This window comes from Bison bison, unplaced genomic scaffold, assembly GCF_000754665.1.
Source record: "Bison bison bison isolate TAMUID 2011002044 unplaced genomic scaffold, Bison_UMD1.0 scf7180017864314, whole genome shotgun sequence".
Classification (NCBI taxonomy): Eukaryota; Metazoa; Chordata; class Mammalia; order Artiodactyla; family Bovidae; genus Bison; species Bison bison.
The window spans coordinates 2,840,093-2,849,508 of NW_011494886.1; the positions used below are offsets into that span (position 1 = coordinate 2,840,093).

General features: G+C 50.7%; 1 protein-coding gene across 1 annotated transcript in view; it reads left to right on the plus strand.

Moving 5' to 3' along the window:
• The window catches only part of BOC (BOC cell adhesion associated, oncogene regulated), a 76,793-nt gene that overhangs the window by 54,717 nt on the left and 12,660 nt on the right, over nt 1-9,416 (plus strand). The window contains exons 5-9 of the mRNA XM_010852769.1: nt 3,301-3,447; nt 5,183-5,326; nt 6,601-6,894; nt 7,252-7,524; nt 9,216-9,414. Of these exons, the coding sequence (XP_010851071.1) occupies nt 3,301-3,447; nt 5,183-5,326; nt 6,601-6,894; nt 7,252-7,524; nt 9,216-9,414 (1,057 nt within the window). The remainder of the gene's footprint in view (nt 1-3,300; nt 3,448-5,182; nt 5,327-6,600; nt 6,895-7,251; nt 7,525-9,215; nt 9,415-9,416) is intronic.

The window sequence follows — 9,416 nt, forward strand, 5'->3', positions numbered from 1 at the left end:
CACTCATGTGTTCTTGGGTTTTGTCTTGTTCCTTCTCTGGAACATATTCCTGTCGTGGCATTTTGTATCTGTATTTGTATGTATGTGGAAGGTTAGTTATGTCTCTCAACCTTGGAGAAGTGGCCCTCTATAGGGGATTCCTGTGTATCTCAGCCTTACACTCCCTCTTGTAAGGGACCTATGTACACTCCCTATGGCCAGGGACCAGCAGGTCCCAGGGGAGGTTCTGACCTGTGTTTGCAGACTCAGTTCCACAGGCTGTGTGATTTTATTTTTCTTGCTTTCTGGTGTCTGCCCTCCCAATGTGTGACTTTGGGCTAGAGGCTTCTGCAGGCTTCCTGGTGGGAGCGGCTGGTGCCTGTCTACTGGTGGGTGGAATTGGGTCTTGGCCCTCTGGGGGTCAGGACCATATTTAAAGGTGGTGTGTGCTCAGGAAGTCTTTATTTTCAAACATTTATTTATTTGGCTGCATCAGGTCTTAGTTGCAGTGCCTAGGATCTTCGTTGAGTCATATGGGACCACGCAGTGCACAGACTCTGTGCGGCACAGGCTCAGTAGTTGCTCTGAGGCATGTGGGATCTTAATTCCCCAACCAGGGATCTAACCCACGTCCCTTGCATTGCAAGGTGGATTCTTAACCATTGGACCACCAGGGAAGCCTCTCAGGAAGTCTTTAGGCCTGCCTGTTAGTTGTTTGGTGTGAGGTACCCCAGCACTGGAGCCTACAAGTGTTGGGTGGGGTCAGGTCCCAGTTTTAATATCCCAACAAGATGTCAGCCTTCAGGTGAGTACTCCTGGATATGTTCGCCACCAGCTTTTATGTCCTAAGAGAGAGCCATAGCCATCCCCTGCATCCCCGGAAAACCCTCTAAGACCAGCAGGTAGATTTGGGCCAGGCTCCTGTGAAGTCACTACTTTTGCCCTGGGTCCTGGTATGCATGAGACCTTGTATGCATCCTCCAAGAATGGATCTCGATTTCCCCCAGTCCTATGGTACTCCTGCGATCAAGCCCCACGGGCCTTCAAGGCCAAATGCTCTGGGGGCTCCTGCTCGTCATACCAGACCTCCCAAGCTGGGGTGCCTGCCATGACCTCAGCACTCTACTCTCACTCCTATAGGAGAATTTCTTTGACATAATAATTCTCCAGTTTGTGGGTCGCCCACCCTGGGGATATGGGATTCGATTATATCTCAAGTGTGCCCCTCCTACCATCTTGTAGTGATTTCTTTGTGTTTGGATGTAGAGTATCTTTTTTGTTAGGTTCCAGACTTTTTTACTGATGGTTGTTCAGTGGTTAGGTATGATTTTGGTATTTTCGTGGGAGGAGGTGAGCTCAAGGTCTTCTATGCTGCCATTTATCCTAACAACATGTATTCCTTATTTCACATTTATTAGACCTGTTTTACCTCTTTCCTGTGACCCTGGAAGTAAACACTCAAGAAATATTCTGTTTTCAAAATATCCACACTTAGATAAAGATTGGCCACACTTGGATAAAAAGTTGATGGAAAATTTGTTGTGCTAAGCCCTTGAGCTCATAATGTCAACCCAGCTCAACTACAAAATCTGAGTTCACAAATAACATGCATGGGCATCTTGTACCTGACTGGAGGGGCCCAGCTCCAAGATAGTCATTCATTTGGTCATCTAGCATTCACTGAGCATCTACTTAGGCCAGAGGACAAGATAACAACACTTGGTCCCTGACCCTAAAAAGTTCACAGTTAAATATTGGAATCAAAGGGACAATGATCCTTTCATAGAAATAAAAGGGCTTTTTCCTGTGCTGCTCTGGCTCGACTTGACTAAGAGCTTCTAGAAAGTTGCGTTAAGTGGGAAACCTCCTGACCTCACTGAGTGCCATGATCACAGGGCTCTCCTTGGTGACAGTAGTTTGTTTTTGGTAATTACCTCATGTCTTCTGTGAGAAACCTGACTCCCAACTGCTGCTGTTGCCTTGTCTGGGAACGAACCACACAGGCAGGTGGAGTCTTGCTGTGAACTGCAGTTACACTGTGATGGTATCAGTTCTCAGGAGCTGAGTAGAACGTGGTGTGGTCAGCACTCAGAGAGGGTGCCTCCAGGGCTTTCTAAGCACCTTTGTGGGGAGAGTGTCTGGGTAAATATTTTCATCTCTCTTATCTTATTCTCTATTAGTTTTATTTCCTCTCTTAAATTAAATTCAGCTACAGTCCTGAAAACCGAATTTGGCATGTGGTTTTGTTGCACAAATAGCCCATTTTGTTCAGGGACATCAGTGATTTGGCTTCAAACAAAGAGAGTTTTGTTGTGTGGGCTGTTGGATTGTTTGGGAAATATCCTGCTTTTGTTCCAGATGGATCTCCATCCAATCCAGTTTAAATCCCATCTTCCTGCCACCACGGCAAGTTAGAAGAGACTGCAGCCTGGTGTCAGGACCTTGGTTCCCCCGCATTCCACTGCCATTAAACCCCACTGGAGACATTCCTCTCTGCCTTAGAAAACCCTTTGGGTATCCACAATCTCCATCCCCAGCCCAGAGACTGAATCAGCCATGATACGACATACTGTTGGCTCTTTGTTTCTGCGGATGGGAAACCCGAGGTTACGCAGGCTTTCCTATAGGTATAGACTATAAGCACCGTACAACACGGTTTTATATAAGGGACTTGAGTATCTCCATTTTAGTAGCCACTGGGGCACCTGGAACCAATCCCCAAGGATACTGGGGGAGGACCGCATAGCTGTGCATAGCAGGAATCAGCCTTCTGGTTGTAACTATGGTTGGCTATCAAGCAGAATCTCAGGCCTTTCACTTTTTGATGTGGATATCGGATTAGAAGGCTATTCTTGACTGAACTGGAAAAAAGACATAAGCATTCTCTGTCATTGTTCCTTTCAGTCTCCATGAGCTGTGCCAGGACATTTGTGCCTTGACCATGACCCATTTCTAGCCAGGTTCAGTGGGGCCAATGGGCCTAGGCCCCTTGCTGCCTTAGGTCAATATAAGAGAAGAGGCTGGTCTGTGTCACAGGCACCATTTGATGGAATTCTCTACACTCACCCACCGGCAGCTTATATACACCCAGTTGTACTCACATGAAGTGATGCGAGCCACACATTCCCTCCTGTAAACTCTAGACCACAAACGGCTGGAGGAAGGACTCAGAGCACCCCCAGAGGACCCCTCAGCGTGTGAGGTTCTTGCAGCTGTCAATTGTGACTAAAGACACTGAGGCACAAGCCCAGCCTGAAACAGCGCACTGGTCATCTCTGTCTTCCATCTAGGCCCAACCAGCCCCTTTTCTTCTCTCCACAGATCTCCAGGACTTCAAGTTAGATGTGCAGCATGTGATTGAAGTTGATGAGGGGAACACAGCGGTCATCGCCTGCCACCTTCCCGAGAGCCACCCTAAAGCCCAGGTCCGGTACAGTGTCAAACAGGAGTGGTTGGAGGCCTCCCGGGGTGAGTAAACAAGCAGGAACCTGGAGGTTGGGGCCAGGAAGGAAGTTGGTGCCTCTACAGTGCCTCCCAAACCCTGTCAATGCCCCACAGCACCTTCCCCATGCTGCTCAGCCATCTGCTATCCTAAGATGCAGCTCTACAGGATACTGAAGGGCCTCAGAATCTCCTCATCCTTTGAGGCCCTGCCAGATGTTGCTGAGCTGTTGCCACTGAATCAGAGCTCTCAGCTCGGAGTTCCAGTCCCTCCCCGTGCCATCTTCCTGCCACCAGGCACGCACTGGAAGGCTGCCCGATGAGCCAGATGTTCCTAGAGCTGAGGGCTCCCTGGTGGGAGGCGGGGCTCTTCCCTGCACAGTACAGCAGTCTCTCTAGTGGAATCTGAGGTTTTCCCTCTCCCCGTCTTCCTGGTGTTGCAGCCATCACAGCTTCCTGCTCAGGCCACGGTGGGCATGACAGCTGGTCCAGTGGAGACTGAGTGTTCATCCGCAGAGTGCCCACAGGGCACTTCCTCCCACAGATGACCTGCACTTAAGGCCAAATAGACCCTGTGGCTGGACCCTACACCTCAAAATGTATACCTTTTAAAATGCCCTAGAGATTTTTAAATATTTTTGTTAACTTTCTGGTTATGAAACTTTATGGTTATATGTTTACTTTAGAAAATACAAAAAAGTATTTTTTAAAAGATCAAAAGTCTAATCCTGCCACTCAGAAATAACCAAGAGATTAGAGTATGAATGTCTACTGTCCCTGGCAGTGGCCCCTAGAGGAGGCCTGCCCATCCCACAAGAATCAAGGGCTTTTTCCATCCTATTTGGCATTTGCTTAAGCAGCTCACACCTGGGGCAGCCCAGTGACAGGCAGGCACCAGACTCAACGAGCCAGATTGCAGGGACATCCAGATGGCCAAGGGCAGGCCACCAGAAAGCTCAGAGCTGATGACCAGTGCTTTGCCTGTCAGGAAGTCAAACACTATCCTAGTTGCCAGGTGTGCAGATACTATGAATCTGTCCCCTGCGGATAGAAGCTGAACTCAGCCCTGGGACCCCACCCCGTGACACCTCAATGCAAAAGCAGACAGAGCCTAGCAGGCCAGTAATGCCAAGGGAAGGACTTCCATGGCATGGAGAGGGCTAGGGTTGGGGATTAAAATATTCCTCCTTAGCTGTAGAAGTTCAGCGGTGAGATGGCTCAGAGTTGTGACCATGATAAAGACTGATGGGAAATTCTGAAGGCAATTCCCTCCTTCCTGGTGGCTTGGAGGAATGATCAGCTCATCTCCTGTGTTATGCAGCATGGCCTCTCGGTCCTAACAAAAGTCTCTGAGGCAGCATATATCATGCCATCTTACAAGTGAAGAAACAGGATCTGAGAGGTTAATTAACCTGCCTAAGATCACACAGTGTTTGGCAGATCCCGAATCCTGCTTGCTTTCTGTGCTTCTTGAGCACCCTTGAAAATAAGAAATGCTCCTCCACAGGCCTGTGTACAAACTCAGGGTGGTGGTGGGGTGTCAGCCGGCCAGTTTGTTAGCTGGTTGTGTGGTGGCACTCCTGGCACGTCTGTACCACTTGGTGTGAGGTTTCATGGGGAGAGTAGCGGTTTCAGTTTGGACTTGGGACTGGGTCAGCTCCTGGCTTCTGCCCTACCTGCCCCGAACCTTTGCGGGAGCTGCAGGCTGCACTCTTCTGGGCCCACACTCACTCCCTGCCCCTCTGCCCTGTCCTCCCCTCAGATAACTACCTGATCATGCCGTCGGGGAACCTCCAGATAGTGAACGCCAGCCAGGAGGACGAGGGGATGTACAAGTGCGCCGCCTACAACCCGGTGACGCAAGAAGTGAAGACCTCAGGCTCCAGCGACAGGCTGCGCGTGCGCCGTAAGAGGCGGGTCTCGCGGATGGGGGCGGGAGTGGCTGGGGGGGCATCCCGGGCTCGGGGGTTCAGCGGCGGGGTGGGAGGTCTCTCCTTCAGCCAGCCTCTCTCTGCATGTGGCCCTCGGGCTTGTCAAGGGTCCAGGAGTGGCCACGCTCACTGGTCGTGTCAGCGCCATGTGAGGGACGTCGTCTGACTCCTGCCTTTTGAGAGCTTTCCTCCGCTGTGGTACTTTCAGAGGAGCGGGACGGGTTGGGATGTGTGTTCTGGGGCAGGACAAATGACAGGAGCGTTTGTGCCTGTGTGAGGCCACCAGGAGTGCTTTGCATTCCTCTGTCTGCACTACAGAAGCGCCCAGCATCTCTCTCTGGGGACAGTCCCTGGAGGCCCATGTCACTCTCCATTTCTGTGAGAACGACGGCTGCCTTGGCTGAGCGAGTCCTGTGCGGCAGGCACTTTTCCAGGTTCCCGTGTGTTCAGTAGAGTGACATCTTATGTGGAGTTAGAGTTTAGAATTGGCACCAGTGGCAGATTTACCATGAAGCTAATGAAGCAAAACTTCAATGGGTCCTTGCTCACCTAATTTTGTATCTGTAATATGTTTTTCTTCAAGACAGACTCCCAACTGTGTAAGTTTCAGATCTTAACAAATACTGAAGCTGCCCTTGGTTGGTGCGTAAAGAAATATCACACAGAGTGTGCTTTTTGTGGGGTTCTGAGGAAGGTCCCGTGTAGGAGAGCAGCACTCCTCTCCATCAGTTCTGTGCAGTTTCTACCTCATATTAGATAAAGCTCTCTGCCTCCTCAGCTGAGCGCCTGATGAAATACTTGATCAGCTTTTGGATATGAGAAATGTGTATCTTTAAACCAGAAAGCGTTTCCCTGGTGGCACTACTGGTAAAGAACCTGTCTGCCAGTGTAGGAGACATAAGAGACGCAGGTTTCATCCCTGGGTCAGGAAGATCCTCTGGAGGAGAGCATGATAAACCACTCCAGTATTCTTGCCTGGAGAATCCCATGGAATGAGGAGGCTGGTGGGCTGTAGTCCATAGGGTTGCAAAGAGTCGGACACAACTGAAGCAACTTAGCACACACACAAACCATAGCTTTAAAGATCTATCCCACTCAGCCCAGCAGGATGCTCCCACCAGGTTGTTTGATTCCAATTCCAACCCTCCAGGCTGCGTCCTGGGGTTGGGCTACCTGAAGCAGGGTGGAGGGGATCCTCTGCACCCTATCCTGGTCCCACACACGGTCCTTTCTCTCTTTGCTCTTCCAGGCTCCACTGCCGAGGCTGCCCGCATCATCTACCCACCAGAGGCCCAGACCATCGTTGTCACCAAAGGCCAGAGTCTCATCCTGGAGTGTGTGGCCAGCGGGATCCCACCCCCAAGGGTTACCTGGGCCAAGGATGGCTCCAGTGTTGCCAGCTACAACAAGACACGCTTCCTGTTGAGCAACCTCCTCATTGACACCACCAGTGAGGAGGACTCGGGGACCTACCGCTGCATGGCTGACAATGGGGTTGGGGAGCCCGGGGCCGCAGTCATCCTCTACAACGTCCAGGTGTTCGGTGAGTGCCTCCTACAGACCTCCTTCTCCTTGGCCATCTCTTATCTGCATAGCCTCGCTAGAAGCTCATAAGCAAGGTTCAGACAGGGTTACGTGCCTTTTGAGAGATCACATGCCAAGTGAGTGAGTGGGGAAGAACTGAGAGCGTAAGAGGCCTTGGCTCCCAGGGACCAGGATGTAGGGGCTGACAGTCCTTCCCAGCTATGACTCTGATGGAGGAGATGTGGGGCCTTTCCTCTCCTCTACAAGTGTCATAGGGAAGGAGCGAGGCTTTCCCCACAGCAGTCCCCTCCCCAGCCTGTCTGGACCTGGGTTGAAGGACTCTGCCTTCCTTACCTCTGCTCTGGTTTCTTGGCAGAACCCCCCGAGGTCACCATGGAGCTGTCCCAACTGGTCATTCCTTGGGGCCAGAGCGCCAAGCTCACCTGTGAGGTGCGTGGGAACCCCCCGCCTTCAGTGCTGTGGCTGAGGAATGCTGTGCCCCTCACCTCCAGCCAGCGCCTCCGACTGTCCCGTCGCGCCCTGCGGGTGGTCAGCATGGGGCCCGAGGATGAAGGCGTCTACCAGTGCATGGCCGAGAATGAGGTTGGGAGCGCCCATGCTGTGGTCCAGCTGAAGACCGCCAGGCCAGGTGAGTGCAATCCAAGGCACTGGGACACCAGCTGAACATTTACAGAACTTCAAGAAATCCAACTTAAAACCCCTGTGTACAATAAATAAAAATGGCTTTAAATATAATATATAAATGGTTCATTTGTACTACTGAAAATGTGCACTTCTGACTTGTTAGTAAGTTAATATAAATTTGAACTCACAACTAATAATGTTAGTTGCTCAGTCATTGTCACAGAGTTGGACATGACTGAGCAACTAACACAGTTAAGTTCAAATTTACATTAACTTACTAATAAGTCAGAAGTGCAGATTTTCAGCAGTGCAAATCACCCATTTAAATACTGTATTTAAAAAAAAAAAACTTTTAGTTTTCAGAATCTCTTGAGTTCCTAGAGTTCTATAGAACCCAGTTTGACAACCACTGTTCTAACACAAAGCAAAGCATGTCTGTCTTTGTTAGCTTGATTCATTTCAGTTGACATATGCATAGATCATAATTTTAATAATTGCTCAGCAAAGACCAAGCATCTCCATGTAAGTAACAGGCTAGTATGTTCTGGTCTGTATAGATTGAGCTGCTGTTTGCTCAGCACTGGTCTAGGCAATGTGGGGGATGCAGAGAAATATAATAAAGACCCTGCCCTCAAGAACTTTCCTGGGAAGGAAATAAAACTTACTGAAGAATCAACTGGAGAAAAATACAACCAGGAATAACGCTGAGTCAGCATAATCAGGAGCCAACCTCCTTTAGTGCAGGAGGTCAGGTAATAAAAACTGTCGTGGTCCGTGTGCAGGTTGGAAAAGAATTTCTGGACATGAGGCAGAAATAGAAGAGACTAAAGTTTACTAGAGTGGGAGATGCTGTTAGAACAGTGGGCCGGCTCAAGGGACAGCCAAAGCCTTTCACAGGCTAGTAGTCAACTTTTATAGCCTCAAGACAGAGAAAATTCCTACTGCAATGGTGGCATTAGGTGATTGGTTAGGATGCTATAGGATGGATAGTAGGGTGGGTATTTTACCTAATATGGGGTCAGGGAACTGGCGGGTTTAGATCCAGAGGCCCACGGCAACAGTTGCTATGGAGCTTCGTCAGTTCCAGAGATTTTTATCTTGTGAACTTGGTACAGGGCTTCACATGTGATCTTGGCATAGGGCTCCACAGAAACTAGCATTGGCACAGTCCATGAACCCTTCCTGAAGGGAGTGAGGCCCCTCCTGCCTCTGAGAGTCTCAGACACATTTACATTCACAGCTCACATCTCCAGGTCCCCGCAGTGGAGCCGGAAGAGGCCCACACTGTGCTATAGTACAGATCCCCCAGTGAGGGGGGACATGTCCCCATACCACCCCCAACACACGCACTCACAGATATGAGAAAGAGCTCCTAGCACCTTGAGAGCAAATTGAGAGAGTTCAGCTAAGACACACGTGAATGCAGGAAAACAGGCTGGTGGCAGGAAGCCTGGGAGGGGCCCTCAGGCTGCCTTTCCACCTTGGCAGGCAGGGGCACAGCCCTCTGTCCCCACAGAGCCCGGCAGAGTATTGAGGGGACTGATGTCCCTTCAGGTGCCCAGCCCAGGGCTCTTCTTGCCCAAGCAGCTCTTCCTTCTGATTTCTCTGCCTGTTTTCTCTGTGGGGGGACAGCTGAGCGAGTGGCCAGGGGACTAACTGCTTGTCCTTATCTTCTCCCTCCTGCTCGTCTTCCAGGCACCACCCTGAGACCATGGTGGGATGCTCAGTCAGCCACTGTCACACCTCCAGTGCCGCCCTCCAGACCTGGCGGCCCCGACCAGATGCCCAAGGGCCACCCAGGGCTATTGAGGCCCCAGGCATCAGAGCAGCCAGCCTCCCCACAGTGCCCCGGGGATCAGGGGCCAGTGGCCCCCGCCGAGGCGCCCATCATCCTCA